The sequence below is a fragment of the Strongyloides ratti genome, scaffold srae_chrx_scaffold0000002, assembly GCF_001040885.1.
Source record: "Strongyloides ratti genome assembly S_ratti_ED321, scaffold srae_chrx_scaffold0000002".
Taxonomy (NCBI): domain Eukaryota; kingdom Metazoa; phylum Nematoda; class Chromadorea; order Rhabditida; family Strongyloididae; genus Strongyloides; species Strongyloides ratti.
Window position 1 is genome coordinate 3,555,881 of NW_020171510.1, and position 17,647 is coordinate 3,573,527.

The 17,647-nt window shown below is 19.3% G+C and overlaps 4 protein-coding genes across 4 annotated transcripts; 3 read left to right on the forward strand and 1 right to left on the reverse strand.

The window, feature by feature from the left end:
- Window positions 1-1,265: 1,265 nt before the first annotated feature.
- SRAE_X000176400 (CAP) lies at window positions 1,266-11,513 on the forward strand (the record flags this gene model as incomplete). The annotated part of the gene is made up of 14 exons (XM_024652662.1): window positions 1,266-1,495; window positions 1,835-2,040; window positions 2,091-2,195; window positions 2,382-2,596; window positions 2,718-3,525; window positions 3,980-4,465; window positions 5,179-5,238; window positions 5,287-5,526; window positions 6,428-6,837; window positions 6,898-7,280; window positions 9,108-9,233; window positions 9,280-9,404; window positions 10,255-10,361; window positions 10,407-11,513. The coding sequence occupies 14 exons, from the start codon at window positions 1,266-1,268 to the stop codon at window positions 11,511-11,513; spliced, it is 4,608 nt and encodes a 1,535-aa protein (XP_024499234.1).
- Window positions 11,514-11,812: 299 nt separating this feature from the next.
- Window positions 11,813-12,340, forward strand: SRAE_X000176500 (Hypothetical protein; the record flags this gene model as incomplete). Its single annotated transcript, XM_024652673.1, has 3 exons — window positions 11,813-11,953; window positions 11,991-12,113; window positions 12,152-12,340. 3 exons carry the CDS (start codon window positions 11,813-11,815, stop codon window positions 12,338-12,340), a joined length of 453 nt encoding a protein of 150 aa, XP_024499235.1.
- Window positions 12,341-12,892: 552 nt separating this feature from the next.
- SRAE_X000176600 (Astacin-like metalloendopeptidase) lies at window positions 12,893-13,722 on the forward strand (the record flags this gene model as incomplete). Its single annotated transcript, XM_024652684.1, has 2 exons — window positions 12,893-13,332; window positions 13,389-13,722. The coding sequence occupies 2 exons, from the start codon at window positions 12,893-12,895 to the stop codon at window positions 13,720-13,722; spliced, it is 774 nt and encodes a 257-aa protein (XP_024499236.1).
- A 247-nt stretch (window positions 13,723-13,969) lies between these two features.
- On the reverse strand, window positions 13,970-16,076 carry SRAE_X000176700 (Neurotransmitter-gated ion-channel transmembrane domain and Neurotransmitter-gated ion-channel family and Neurotransmitter-gated ion-channel ligand-binding domain and Nicotinic acetylcholine-gated receptor, transmembrane domain-containing protein; the record flags this gene model as incomplete). The annotated part of the gene is made up of 5 exons (XM_024652696.1): window positions 13,970-14,376; window positions 14,436-14,507; window positions 14,546-15,707; window positions 15,763-15,926; window positions 15,974-16,076. 5 exons carry the CDS (start codon window positions 16,074-16,076, stop codon window positions 13,970-13,972), a joined length of 1,908 nt encoding a protein of 635 aa, XP_024499237.1.
- Window positions 16,077-17,647: the final 1,571 nt, after the last annotated feature.

Sequence of the window (17,647 nt, forward strand, 5' to 3'; positions counted from 1 at the left end):
TTATATAAATTTTAAAAACAATTTTTGAATATGTAAAGAAAAATAATATTAAGAATTTTTTATTTTCTTTCACTTTTTCTACATTTAATTTATTTGTATGTTTTTAAAATGTAAAAAATAACAACTGTAAAAAGTACAATCATGTAATTTTATCATCTTTAAAATTATATATGGAATATAAATGACTTTTTTTTATAAAAAAAATATATATTGAATATATTGTATTAATAGGCTAAGTTTACAATTGATTTATTATATTTTAAAAGATTTTTAATTCTTTCTTATAAAAATAATATATAAAAAATAATCTTTACAATAAACTAACAGTTAATTTAGTTAAGATTTCATATAAACTTCATTTTCAAAAAAAGACAAAAAAAAACCCATTTTTTTTATTACAATTGATATACTTAAATATAAGATTTATGGCAAATATTTACCCTAATATATTTTTATAAATTAAAAAGTATTAAGCTAAAAAGAAATTAAATGGCATTTTTATACAATTAAGAAAAAAGTAATGTAAAAACCAGTTCTTACAAAATTACTTTATTAAAAATATTTATGGAAGTCATTATTTTTAAATGAATTTTTTAAAAATTACTAATTAAGTAAATGAAATAAATATTACAATTTTTTTATATTTAACTTATATATCCTAAAAGTAAACTTCTTATTAAAATAAATACAGTTAAAATAACATTAAAAAAAGAGTTTTTTTTATATTCATTTAAAAGAATTATAGTGTTATATGTAAAATTTATTAATAAAATTAAAAAGTAAATAATCAAAAGTTATAAAAAGGTAACATTAAAATTTTAAATTATTATAATTAAAAGATAAATTTTTTTTTAAATTAGTAATTATTAATATTAAAATAAAAATCATTATTTATTATGTATATTTATTGTTTATAAAATTAAAAATTAAAAAAAATTTTTTTTTATAAATAATGTTGTTTTCTTTTATTTATCATTATCAATAAATTTATGAAAAAAAAATATTTTTTTTTGTTTTTAAAAATTTTTAATAAATAAAATTAGTTAATATAAAAACTTTAGCTTTAATATTTATTCATTTTAAACTTTACACAATCTAATAAAAAGAATATATAGTATTGAGAAAAAAAGCTGAGAAATATGTAAAAGATTATTTTTAAAGTAAAGTTAAATGATTATATAACTTTTAAAAACAGGCAAGCTTATGCAGGATATAAAGTTATAAAATATATATTATTCAAATTTTTGTATTTTAATTTTATTCACATGATTATTAAATTATTTTCTGGTCCATTATGGGGTTTCCGTTTTCAATTTGATGAAATTAAAAATGTTGTTACTGTTAATGAAGTTGAACCTTATTCAGAAGCATCAAAAAAAGGTCTTTGTATTGGTGATCAAATAATATCTATTAATGGGAAAAAATTTAATAAATTAATTGATTTTTGTAATGAGCTTAATAATTCTTATAACTTTCTCGTTCTAGAAATAATAAAGTAAGTTATTATAAATCAATTTTTTTTTAATAATAGTATATTGTATCACTAAGTCTTAAGAATTTTCTTATAATTAAATATTTTATAATATATCACATATTGTTTTATGTATTAATATTTATTACACAAAAAAATTATTTCTTACTCTTTTCCATTGTTAAAATATATTTTAAGTATTAATACATTTTGTAATCACCCACTAATTAAGTTTCATTACACAAAATATATTACATTAATCGTTGTGTAATATTATATAAATTAAAAATGATAAGATTTTAGCACAATATATAAATTTTTAATAATAATTATACTTAATATTTTTTTGTTAAATAATTTTAGGTATAATATTCCTTATAATCAATTATTATCTGTTCAAATTCCAAAAAAACAAATTTATTTTAAACCTATTATACCATCAAACTCTACATTATCATCAACTTCTTCTGACATGGAAATATTAAAACATCTAGATGCTTTAAAATCAACATTAAAACAAAATAATTTTTTTTATGGTGAACAAAAATCAGAATCAAATGATGACAAAAGTAAGTTATATAAAAACAAAAAAAAAACATGTATTATTTTAATTATTTAGTTAATATGTATCTTAAAAATGTTGATGATATAAATGATAATTATCAAGTTGAAAAAGATAACAATTTATTAAAAATAAATGGTAAAACAGATTTATATATAAATGGTAAATTTTACATATATTTTATCAAATAGACAAATTTTTCTATTTCGTAACTTATTTATTAACTACCATATTTTATGAATTTTTTTTTGCATTTTGTAAATATTTATTAAACCATAATATAAAAAGCTATATATATATATATACATATAATTAATAATATTTATTTGAGTAATCATTTTATTTCAGAAAATGGCAACCTTTTAAATGATGGAAAAGAACACAAAGACAATAATATATCTAGCAAAGATAATATAGATAAAAACAATATTACTATAGATAAAGATAATCAACCTCTTAGTAATAACGTTGATAATATAAATAACATAACTTTTGGCACTAATAATAATATAAACCCAATGATGAAGGAGTCTCATTCAACAAATTTTCAATCAAATTTAAATGTAAGTATATAAGATATATATGTTTTTATCATTTTAATGCTAATTATAACCTAAAATTTTTTTTTTGTTTCATAAATAAAAACATTTTAAAAATATTTTTATATATAATATTATATTTTAGATGGATAGTAATATTAGTAGTATTCCTCCACCACCGCCACCTATGCCAACAAATAAAACAAAATATTCTGACTCAAAAGATTGGAAAATACCTTTTGAAGTTTCAAATATTGGAAAAGCAGAAGGTATTGTTGAGGTTCCAGCTAAACAGACAGTTTCAAATTTAAAAAAACAAATTACTAGTAAATTACAAATGAAAACTCCTACTGGAGCTGTTGTTGTAGAAGCACCAAAAGTTCATACAAAATGTTTAGTTACAGAATGTTTTAGAAATTTAAATGATACCCCAAGTAATGATATCTGTGATAAAGATGATCAACGTGCACGATCATTAACACCAATGTCATTTATGAAAAATTATAATAATACAACAACTCCATATTCATTAGGAAAATATTCAGATTCAATATCTAATTTAACTGATGAAGCAGAAAGAGAATGTAGGATTAAAAAATTACATGGTCAATTAACAAGTCCATCAATAAGAAAAGCAAAATTATATAATTCAACATATGAATTAACAACAGATGATAATGATACAAAAGATTCACCATCATTTTTATCTGGAATACAATCGCTTAATAGTAATATAAGAAAATTTATTAGAAGTAATGATAATTTATCAATATGTTCTTATAAGTCCACATATGATAATAATGATAACAATAATAATATAGAAACATTATATAATGAAACAGATAATCAATCTTTAATAAATGATAATTCAAATTTAAATAAAGAAAAAAATAATTATTATTATATGAATGAAGATAATATAAAAGATTTAAATACAGAAAGAGAAAAATATTGTAAGTTTTTATTTTAAGTAATTTTTCTTTCAATACAATAATAGATACATTATTTATTGGAAGTATATAAAATATTATTCTAATCAATGAGTATACTTATTTTAACGTTGATTTATAAAAAGTAGAAAGACTGTATAATTTATAAATGATAAAATATTTAGTTAATATACTTATAAACTAGTCTTCAAAAAGTAACTTCTTTAAGATGCTTAAAATTTTCTTTCAAATTTTTAACTTCTTTTATAAATGTGTTAAGGGAAGTTAAACACTTATATATTACTACCATTATTTTATTTTCAAGTTCGGATACTTTTATATTTATAACAATACTTAATAAATAGTAGTAAAAAAGTTTTTTCAACTTTTTAAAAATTTATATATATATATAATTTTTTTTTATTACATTTTTATATTCATATATTATTATTATAAAAATTTTTTTTTTTATTTTCAGTATACAAAAAAAACACAATTAATAACTCATCACCAACATCTTTTAACATGTATACCAATTTATATGATAATAACAATACTAATATACATTCATCCAATACCTATAAAAATGAACCAAATATTTATAATAATAATTTGTTAACATTTGATAAACAATCAGATTTTGGCAATAATTTTAATAATGAATTATCAAATAATCAAAATTGTATGAATAAATCTTATGATTCATCGCGTTTATTACAATTAATTAATCAAACTAATTCTCATATTAACAAATTAAACAATTATGATTTGCCACCTAATTCTAGATCAGCTTCTGCTGTACCATTTGCTTCAACATTAAATAAAAATTTCGAAAAAAATTATTATACTGATAATATGAATAATCAAAATTATTCTACGACACGTATGAATAACGAACCAAAACATCATACTTCAACATGGTATAAAAATATGTATAAAAAGCTTCATAAAATAGAAGGTGAAGGTAAGTAAAAAAAAATTATTTTTATTTATTACTAATTCATAAAATTTATTTGTTTTATTAATGTATAATTTTATTATATAGATAAAATTATATATTTTTTTCAATAAATTTATTTAACAATGAGAAAATTCAAATATTTTTTTAAATATTGTTTATGATTTTTAAATATATATATACAATTATATTTATAATATAATATTATACAATTTTTTTTTATTGTAAATTTACTTAGAAAAATATAATTTTCTAAAATATAAATTTTTTAAAAATGGAAACTAAATTTTTTTCTAGTTTTTACTTATGCTTAAAAAATTTTTTTACCCTTTAGAAAAAATGACATGTGAAAAGATGTTAAAAAGATTATTGAATGTTAAATTTATTTTATAAACAACTATCTTATGATTATTTTGAAAGATAGTTTATAATATTCTATATTTAATCCTATTTTTTTTTTGTTATAGTAAAAGATAGTTATTATAGTCATTCTTGCATTATTCTTTTAAATAACAAAATATTTTAGAATATATTTATATATTACATTTATAAAACATCCTGATAAACTAATATTTTAACAAAACATCTAAATTTAGTCTTTTTATTATTTAATAGGCTTCTTCATATATATATTTAAACATACTCATATTCATTATTAAAATGACTTTATTTTTGAATATATTTAAAAACTATATTCTTTATTTTATAATATATTTCAGAAGAAAGTATTTTAAAATATCGACAAATAAAAGAACAATCACCGGCATTAATCTCTCAACGTAAATTTTTTATTATTATTTTTTTTATATTTTAATTGTAAATTTTAGGTGCATATACACCATCAATTTGTAGTAACAAGGGAGATAATAATATTTCAGATGCAAGATATATAGGATTACAACGTAGTAAAAGTGCAACACGCTTTCAACCAACACATACATCTGTTAGTTATGATAATTTTAATAGCCAAAATATAAATGGACAATTAAATGATTTAAAACCAAATTTATCAAATTCTCGTGTATCATTAACACAAAATAGTTTTATAGATTCAAAAGAACCATTGGGTAAGATTTGTTTATTTTTTATATTTTATTTGTTTTAATATTATATAATTATCAAAAAAAAATATTTATATATTTATGAATATTTTAAATATGTCTCATTTAACTGATACGAATAATTCATTCAATCATTTACAACAAACAAGTGTGTCTTTAAATGATTCATTTCAAAATTTTAATAATACTCATAAAATTCCTTTCATTTATACTAACAAAACAAAAAATGAAAATTTACCAATACGTTCTAAATCTTATGATAGATTTAGAGCTACTAATATGTATGCATTAGAAAGTATGAAAACAAAACATTTTCATTTACCCTCATTTCGTCTTAATGAAATGAATAAAGATTTGAAAAATATTTTCATTTGCCCTAATATTAATAATTGTCTTATTCATAATGACAAAAATACTGAACTTCTTTGGGAACAATTATGTTCATCACCAATGAATTATAATTCACATAAAATTTTAACACCACCTTCTAACAAAATTGATAAAAAGAATAATTATATCAATATATCTGATAGATTAAAAATTTGTAAAAAACTTGATGAGACTGTTGAAAGCCTTCAAAATCTATTAAATTTTCTTGATATTTCACAAAATAATAAAAACTTTTGTATTACAAAGTCTAAATCTACTTCAGATATTGAGAAAAGTTATTTATTCTCTAACAAACTCAAGATGTTTACTAATGAAAGAAATTTTAGTGAGTTTACTACTTACAGCATGAATTTTTATTTGTTTGTATTACCATTTTATTTAAAATATATTTAACTTTTTGTATTGTCCTAACATATTATTGTTATTGTTAATATTCTTTTTCACAAATTTATAAATATTATAATGTTTAATTGTTAATTATAATTATTATTATTTTAATATTATTAATAAATTTTAGATATCTTGCAAAATTCAAATCAAATATTATCAAGAGGAGTTAATGAACTTAAAAAACAACAAATGAATGAAATAATTCAACAACAAAAAGTTGAAAAATTAAGTGAAGAATTAAATCAAAATCAAAATAGGAGACATGGATATACACCATCAGCAACACCATCATTACAAAATAATTTTGATAGATTTGATTGTTTAATGAAAACTTTTAATACTCCATCACATGGAAAAATGGTAATACAAAATGATTATAAAACAGCTGCAGCAATTTTTAATTTTAATGGTAAAAGTAACAAAGAACTTTCTTTTAATAAAGGAGATGTTATTAGAATACATAAAATTATTGATGATAATTGGTCAGAAGGTGAAAAAAATGGTAAAATTGGAATATTTCCAACATCTTATGTTAAAGTATGTTTTTTATTTTATTATAAAATATATTATTTTTTTTTAATTTATAAATATTTATAGATGAATGAAAGCGCAACTCTTCATAATCAGGAAAAATTAATATCTATTTATCCATTTTTTGCTCGCAATAAAAATGAACTTAGTTTGAAGGTAAATGAAATTGTAACAAAGACCAGGGATATTGATGAAAATTGGATTGAAGGTATTAATCAACATGGTGTTCTTGGTATTTTTCCATCAAATTATGTTAAACAATATAATGAATGTAATGATATTGAAAGTGATTTTCAATATATTAATACTTCAAAAAATAATGATAATTCTCAAGCATATAGTGTTCTACCCGATCGCCCAAAAACACCAAAATTTATGGCAAGTCTTATAAGTCAACCACAACCACAATTTGCCCATATGGCAAGAATTGATGACATTGATAATGGAGCGTAAGTTTTAAAATTAAAAAAAAAATATAAATAAATTTAAAATTAAAATTAAGTAAAAAAAAAACTTTCTTTCTTCATGATGTAAAGATTTTTGTTTTTGATAAAATTAAAAAAGTAATTTTTCAATATTATAAACATTCACTTACTTTAAATAATGAATGGTTTATTTATTAATAAATTTGATAGATTTTTAATATTTGATTTTAGTTCACTAAAATATTTTATAATAATTAATTAGAAAGTTAATTTTGAAAAAATATTATATTTATAAAAAAGCTTACATAATATTTTTCTACTTTTATTTAATTTTTAAATAAATAAGTTGGGAATTGTCAAACAATTATCTTAAATTAAAACTCCTTTAAACTATACTATTAATTAACATTAACTTCCTGAGTAGTTTTTTTTTTTTAATGCATGAGAAATATATTTTAACATACCATTAAAAGAATTTGCATAGACAAAGCAATAATATTTTTTTTTTATAATCTATTGTATATAGTTTTTATATTATCATATTAGATAGAGATAATTATGTTTATAATATTGTATTATTTGTTCAAATTTTTAATGATAATACTTATAACTTTGCTATACATGTTTTGTTTTGTTTTTTAAATTAATATATCTCTCTAATAGTAATAAAAATATATATATATAATTTAGTTATAAACCATAGTATTCTTAAATAATATATATAAAAAAATACTTATTTTTATTTATAAAAAAACATTAATCTATTAAAAAATTTAAATTGCCATTTTTAGGTTAAAGAATTAAAATAGTTTTTATTTTATAGTTATTTAGATAAATTTATTTGATAGAAATAACACCATTTTTTATATATAATATATGAAAAAAAAAACATATATTTTTGAATTTCAATTGTTTACATTATTTATTAAATTATAGTGTTATTCTAAAGATATTTATAAATTATTTCTATATCTTATCAGACATGCTTCTTTACTTATTTAAATATATATTTTAAAATTTAAATCATTTTAATGTAATATAGAAATTAGTACTTTTATGTTTAGTTGACTATTCATAATAACATATTAATTAATAATTTTTCTAAATTTTTATATTATTATGAATTCTTCAATTACTATGAAACAAACTTTACTCCTTTCGCAAATATGGAATACTTTAAAAAAACAAAAAATAAAACAAATATTTTTTCCAAAATTAGAGAATGACTATATTGAAATGTTTGATTTATTCCCAGCTTCATATAATAATAAAACAGTTAAATGTATACCATTTCCTCATTCTAATTATCATTTAAAATATGGTTTATGGAAAGATATAAATTTTCAAGTATTATATGGAATGATAATAATATTTGTTGATTCTATTATAATAAAACTTCAAAATCCATCTTTTAAAAATCGTGATCTTATAAATATGTGTCTACTTTTTGGTCGTAATATGTATACCCTTTTTCGTGCTCAAAATTTGAATATAAAAAATTTATGGTTATATATGAAAGTTTCACATGATATTTTTGTTAAAAAATCTCAAAAAGATACTGTTAAAATATTTTTATGGGAACATTTTATTGATAAGATTGGTAAAGTTGTTATGAAATATTATAATCGTGTTTATGATACCGATATTTCTAATACACCTCTTTATACTATATATGAAAGTGGATATGCTTTTAATTGTTTTCCACTTGACATGCAACAAAAGTTAATTAATATTATTAATAATCAAAAAAAACAATGCAAAAAAGTTACAATTTTAAAATGTCTTCATAAACTTGTACGAAAAAAAAAAAAACATTTTTTTAATATTTATTTATTGATATATTTATTTTAGAAAATCAACCCAAATACAAACGAAGAAGCAAATGAATATAACTCAGAAAATTCAAGAATGGAAGGATCGTCATGAAAATGAAGGATGGTTTAGTTTTGCAAAAATGGTTCCTCGTAATTCTACAATGTATGTTAAATTCAAGTAATAATTTTTTTTAATATATATTTTTTAGATATCGTGCTATTTATCCTTACAAAGCTCAGATTAATGGAGAATTAGATCTAGAAGTAAATGATATTATATTTGCAGTTGAACTATTACCTGAAAACTATGTAATTGGTGTTTCCTTAAAAAATGGTGAATTTGGCGCTTTTCCAGTAGAAAAAATTGTAAAACATTAGTTTTATAAATTCTATTTTTTAAAATAATTATAGTTTTTTTATATTGTTTACTACAACATTTTAAAAAAATTTATATGAAAAATTTTAAAAATTAGTTGAAATTATTTTTTTTTCTTTATATAATAAAAAAAAATTTTTATAATCTATACATTTATAATGTTTTTTTTTTGAAGAATAAATAATAATAATTTGTCGTTGAAAAAATTTTGTTGTAAAGATAATATTATAAAAATAATTAAGATAATGTTAAAATTATTTGATTAAAGTTTTGAGTGTATAAATTGTATATACTTGTTTGTTTAACAACTGAAGAATATTTGTAAAACTTTCTTTTACAATATTATTTGCACTTTTTTTAATAAAGTTAATTTGTTTTTCACAACTAATAGAAAAAAATATTTATCTGTTAAAATATTTGATTTTAGCAGAATGTAGTTTATACTTCATTTATAGTATAATTTATACTATTACTCAGCGACAACAAACTACAAGATACGAATCCCTTAAATATTTAATTATATTTAAATAAAAAAAATTTTGAAATAATACTAAATAACGTAAACAAAAGAAGAAGTGTAATTCTTTTCCTATATTTTTACCTATTGCATTGAATAAAATTTTGAAATATTGAATATATATGACGTGTTATTGCAAATTGATAGAAAAAAAATTAGCCATTCTTTTTTCTCTTATTATTGTGACATTGATTACGTGTTAATTGTAAAATCTTAAACAATATATAAATGATTACCTATCAACATTTTTCATTATAATTCTTTTATTGTAATAATTTTTTTTTATTGTAGAATATAAAATGTCTGACCAAGAAAATTTAAATAATACTCAAGAAGTTTTAAATGCAAAACTTCTTGAACTTTATACCACAGCAATTAATTCACCTATTGGAAAATATGTAAGTTTCTATAACATTTAATATTTAATTATTCTTTATTTTTAGGTTGAAGCTAGTTATAATTCAGCAAAAACATACAATCCTTTAGTTGAATCTACCATTACAACTCTAGAAGGTGGAATAAGTAAAGCTGCCACGGATTATCTTTTACCAACAGTTGCCAAAGTATATGATAATTATTCAAAAAGTGTTGATGGTACTAAAGTTGCTTTAGATAAAACAAAAGAAGCTGCTACTGTTTCATCAGCTTATGGTTTAACAGCACTTGTTGCTGCTGTTCAATTAGGATTATTAGCTGGTTTAACAAGTGCTAATTTTGCTCTTGATACAGCAAAAGTTACAAAAGAAATGGGCTCAAATGCTGTTGATTATGTTAATCAATGTAAAAATACAGCAAGTGAAGCTGTTGTAACAACTGTAGAGAAATCTGTTGAATTGGCTAGTATTCCAAAAAATATGGCAACAGAACAAATCAACTATTTATTGGATGTTACAACAGCCTATGCTGAATCAATTACAAACAAAACAATACCAAAAGATAATTTAGATCAAAATTCATCAATTTTTGATCGTTTATCAGTTATTGTAAAATTTTTAGTTTCTAATGTTCTTGACAAGAAGAATTTGGAATACTTTGAACCATTAATACAAAATTTATATATGATATTAGATAAAATCAAAAATAATTTTTTACTTCTTGATGTTTTTATTAAAGAAAAGAAATGGCAAATAACTTCATATAAAGAAGTTTCAGAATATTTAATGAAGACAAAAAAAGTAATTGAAGAACAGGCCGAGAAACTTAATATATCACCAGAACAATTATTAATTGAACAAATTCGTCAAAATACAGAAAAACTTGACAAAAGTACTGAAGAAATTAAATCAAAGGGAGAACATTTATTAACACCACAAATAAATGATTTTTTAACAAAAATCATATCATCAATTAAAAACTTTGATAACAACGTTTCAACTGGTAAATCTGTTTTTGATGTTCAAGATGAACTAATCCAAACGATAATTAATTCATTATCAACAATTTTAAATTTTAGTAGATTTAAAGGTGATGAAGAAAAAGATGAAAAAAAAGATGAAAAAATAAATGATAATTGTGAAGATAAATCTAATGAATCAACAAATAATGTATAAATATTATTTTTGAATATTAAAATAAAAAATATAACACTATTTTGTTGAAATTTATTTATATCATATTTACTACACATTATCAAATATTAAAATAAAAGGACAAAATAATGTTAGTAATATTTTTATAAATATCATTTTTAAAATATCCATTATCATGACACTCCTAAGTAAAACTAACTTATTAGTAGCAGTTAAATTGATAAGATTACAGTAATTGATAACATTTATATAAAATATTAAAATTTTATAAAAGGGTAATAAATAATAATTTGATTATTAATCATTATAAGTATATAATAATGAAATATATTTTGTCTTTAATTGCTGTTTCACTTTTTATTTCTTTTTCAATTATATATGGCGACAGTGCAAATTTTACATTCTCCAAAAATTGTTCTGGAGATCCACAAAATTGTCAATTTCAATTTACAGCACCTGAGGTAAAATAAAATATAAATTTATGTATCTGTGTCTTAGGCATTAATGGAATCAATAGACGAAGGTCAATTTAATCAAACAATAACGCGTTTAGAGGCAGGTTTTTCAAATTTAACTAGTAATATTGGAATATTGGAACAAGTAGGAAATGATACAATTAATGTAAGTTGATTTTTTTTTACAAATAAAAACTTTTATAGTATTTAAATAATGTAACAAGTATTATTAATAACAATCTTGTTTCCATAAATTCATCAATTACAACTATTTCTGGAACTATTACACCACTTAAAAATAATATTCAAAACATGACAAATGATGCTTCAAAACTTATAGAAGCTATGATATGTTTTCTTGATGGTAAAAAACCATCATCTTTGTGTTACTAAATACTATTAAAATTATGTCATTTTTGATGAAAAATTTTCATTTATAATTTTAATATAATTGCACCTGCAAATATTGTGATAATTGTATTTTTTTTATAAAAATAATTAAATAAAATTATGATTCTGATTAAATTCTTTATAACATTATATTTGATGTAATCCAATTTTTCATCTAAATTTTTGTAATTTTCTTATTAAATTAAAATAATAGTATTTTTTTTTATAAATGTGAAGATTAAGATAAACCAATATTCATTTGATATTATCATTTTAATTGGTTGTCTGATATTTTAAAACAGGCGACAAATCACATTGTATGCATATTAAAGAAAGAAAAAAAACTTTAAAAAATTTGAAAACATGACGACATAATTAATACGTGATAATAAATCTGTTTATTGTTCTTTTACCTAATTTAAATATTCTACAAATCCTGAATTTTTAATATAATACATAGTCTCATTTGTAAGAATTGTTATTTATATCTTAAAAATGAAAATAAAATATTTCCTAATTTATTTAATATTTAAAATTTTATTATGTATATTTTCAATGGCATATTTGTCGCAAACATCTATTACAGAAGATAATACTAATAAAAAATCATTTAGAACAGCAAGTCAGTATATTTATATAGGACCAAATATAAATAAATTTGAAAGAAAAACAATTTTAAGTGCTTTTAAACAAATAGAAAGAAGAACATGTTTGAAATTTCATATTTTAGAATTTAAACCATGGTTACGATCTGACATGTGGAATTCTAATAAATCTTATGGAGTTATAATGAAAAGCAATAAATTTTATGGATACATTGATAAAGAAATTGGAAAAGAGTTAATAAAAAGTACCATTTATATATCAAATAGAGGATTACATCATCCAAATAGAAATACTTCAAGAGGAATTATTATGGATCAAATACTTAAATATATGGGTTATAAAGAAGAATATTTAAGACCAGATGCTATTTCATATATCAAAGAGATACGGTAAAATATTGTTATTTTTTTTAATAATTTTTAACAAATTTTTATTTAAATTATAGACCTTATCCAAAAAAAAGAGTTGTTCAATTTTCAGATGAACAATTAAATTGGCCATACGATCCAGAAAGTGTAACAATGCCATTTGATTCTCCAAAATATATGAAACCAACAATTTATTGTTCAGGTAGAAATCAAAAATCATTTGGAGCTGGGCAGAGAGAAGGTTTATTAACAGTATGGGATGCAGTAAAAATAAATTCTATGTATTGTCCAAATCGTGTAATTAATGTTGATAAAAGACGTGGCCCATGTGCTGTTGCAAGAAAAAATTTTTCAACATCAAAATCTAAATATAATCATTTTACTACACATTCATTTAAAAATTATGTTTAACTTTATTTTTTTAAATATAGCAAATATTTTTTTCCTTTTATTTGTATAACAAATAAATTAGGTTAATTTTTTTTATACTAATACATTTTATTATTATTATAAAAGATCATTACAATTTTTGTAAATAGTTTATAAATTTTTTATACAATAATAAGTACTTTAATATAAATTGGTTTATAATTTAATAAAAATACAAAAAAAAAAATTATTTATTATTGCATTTGCAATACTAAATTTATTAGTACAATTATATCATTACATTATTATTTAATGATGAATTATTATTCATTGCATTTATCATGTCTTGATGAGCATAACTCATATGAATAGCTTCACCAATACAAACCATTAAAACTGTAACAACAATTACTAGAATACTAAAAACTATAAGTAAAATACGATCAACAATTGCAGCAAGAAATTCCCATTCTAATGAATATCTTCTTCTTAATTTTTGATCTATTTCATCTGCATCACAATAAATTTTACCTTTTTTCTTATAACTTGATTCTGAGTTAAATATAGATAAAGCTGTAATTGGTAAATCTTTATACGAAGAATTATCTTCTTTTTCTTTATAATCGTTAGAAATAATAGTATCATTTATTTGATATTTATATTCTGGTATATTATTTTGTGAATTCATATAATTATCTAAATTATTTTAATTAATTAATTTGATTGAAAATAGAAAAAAAAAAAAAAAAACACACCATTTTTACAAACTTTTAAAGCCAATTTTTGCCAATTTAATCTAGCATTACTGTTACTTTTAAATTCTAATTCTAAAAAAATATAATAAAAAACAACAAATTAAAAATACCTTTAGTAACATCATTAGAAATACTTATATCATTGATTGAATTATCATTATCAATAAGTGGTATTTGCATATTTACCAATTTAACTGTTGACAAATTTTTTGGTTTTGTATAATTAGTTATATTTTCAATGTTTATATTATTAAATTTATCTTTATTACATCTTTTTCTAAATTCTTCTTTTCTTTTTTTAATTTGAAGCCATTTTATTTTATTTATTTTGTTAATACCATATTGAGCACCAGTTTCACGCCATAATTCACTTAAACTATAAGATGGTTCTAATTTAAGCCATACAGCTACCTTATGAAAAAATATGTATGCTATTAATGGTGATATTGGACGATTATATTGTTTTTGTAGATGAATATTTAAAATAAAAGCTGTAAAAATAGTTCCAACAAATATTATAATTATTATGGCTAAATAAAATAATCCAAATAATGGAATATAATCAGATGTTGTTGGCATTTGTTCTGAAACCATCATCATTAAAATTGACATAGCTAATAATGCATCAATTCCAAGTGATAATTTTTCTCTTCTCTCATTACTTGTTGATGCTGGAGTAAAAAATCCTGTTACAGCAACAAGAGTTATAATAGATGTTGGAATGACAAGATTTACTATATAATATAGTGGTTTGCGACGTATTATTAAATTACACTCAAGAAGAACCCATGGTTGAGGACAACATACAAATTTTTGTTCTACTCGTTTAATTTCAAAACTAACAACAATCCATTCCTCATTTGGTATATAATTTTGTAAATTTACAATATCTGATTCTGGATAATAATCTATAGATGCTTTATCACTTGTCCATGAACTTATAATAATAGTACAATATTGTTGATCATATGGAAAATATTTTATATTTAAATGACATGTTGTTCTATATAATGCTGGATACATAAATGTTATATCAGCACCTTTTCTTTTATTCCAATAATTTGTATTAACTACAACATTAATATATCTTTCTGTTTCCTGACGATTCATAACTACAGAATTATAAACATAAGTATCTGGAAGCCAAATACTTTCAAAAGGTAAGATTGTTGTATTAATTTGACCATATTTATTAGGATTCCATCCAAGAAATTCATCTGTCCATTTTTGTATTATCCAAACATTTAAATCTAAACTTTGTTGTTTATCATTCTAAAATATTAATAATTAATTTTTATATATTATTAATAATTTTATTTTAACTTACAATTGCCAAAATTTGATATAAACTCATTGTAAAACTAACTTTTGTTGAATTTTTTTGATCAATTACCGGTCTAACTCGTTTATCATAACGTTTTTTGTCAAGTAAATCTTTAGCTAATCTTACATGTGGTAAAAATTCACCATTTGGTTGGAGCATTGCACTTCCTAAATAAAAAATATATTAAAAATAATAAAATTAAAAAATAACTTACTATCACAATAGACATTTTTAATAGAAATTAATAGTATAATGTTTATTACAAAAACAATAAATAAACAGTTATAATAATAACCATTTATTGATAATATTTTCATCTGTTATATAAAAAAAAGTATTACTATATATAAATATTATAAAATTAATAATGTTTTTAATTAATTAATTTTTTTCTATAAACATTATAAAGATATTTTAATTACAAGAGATTAATATTAATTTTTTTTTTTTTAAACAAAGTAAACAATTATATTTTAGTTAACTCATCATAAATAAAATAGAAAAGAACTACTAATATTTTATATATGTAAAATTATATATTATTGTGGTTATAATTATTTCAGAGAATGGCAATTTACTTTCTATTTACATAAAAATTAAAAAGCAATTTATTCATAATATTCATTCATATGTAAACTTATTCTAGTAATAAAACAAATATAAAGTGAACTTAATTTACTAAAATAGGTAGTTAAATTTATTTATCATTATTTTAAGAACAAAATATAAACTTTTTACAGTTCAATTTATATTACTTTATCTCGTAAAAAAGGGTTTTTCTTTAAAAATATAATTGGAAAACAATAAAATAATATATAATTCTTAATTTTCCAATTTGTAATAAAGAAAAAATAATTATTCTTTTATATATTTAACAATTTAAATGAGAATATAGTAATTTATAAAAAAATTTATTTAACATATCATAAAAGTTTTTAAATTGTAAAAATTTAATTTGGTTTTTGGAAATAAAATAATTTGTCAAAAAATAAATAATTTAAAAAATACTTAAAATATATATTTAATCTATAGTATTATTAAAAGTAAAAAGATTAATAAAAGCACAATTAAATTATCTTTTCTTTTTTTTTTGCAATTTATTTAAAAGCATGTCTACTATAAGATTTTGTCATAAAAGATATTTATAAAATGTTAAAAAAAAAAATTATTTTCTCTGCACTTCAAAAGATTAAAATTTTTGTTTAGATAACAAAAATAAAAAATTTTTTAAAATTGTCACAATTTTACATTTTAATATAACTCTTATTTTTTTATTATAAATATATCTTTTATGCTAATACTATAGTGTTCTCTTTATTAAAGTTCATATTATTAGTCATGCATAAAGAAGTAAAGAAAGATTACTATATTTGAAATTATTTTTTGAATAATAAATAAAAATATAATTTTAAATATATAAGTGAAAAATAAAATCAACATTATATAAATATTTTTAAAAATAAATTGTTAAAAATATTTTTTTTTCTTTTCTACCCCGAAAATTCTAATCATAGTACATGTTCAATTGTTTATAATAAAAATAGTAAATTAAAAATTAAAATTATTCTTTTTAGCGATTTTTATTTTAGCTAAATATATTTTTCTAAATAATTTAAAAATTAAATTGAAGATAGAATTAAGTAATTTTAAAATTTTATGATATAAAATATTATTTTATGAGAGTACATAAAAATTTACCACTACAAAGTTACAATTTTATTTTTAATTTCCTAAGAATATATTTCTCTGTTGAACAAAAGGAAATAATACAATATGATGATTGAATAAAAATAATATATATAAAATAAACTATTTTGACAATTTTTAAAGCTTGTTTATTTTGATACATATTAAATAATTTTTTTTTATTTAAATTATAAATTTATAG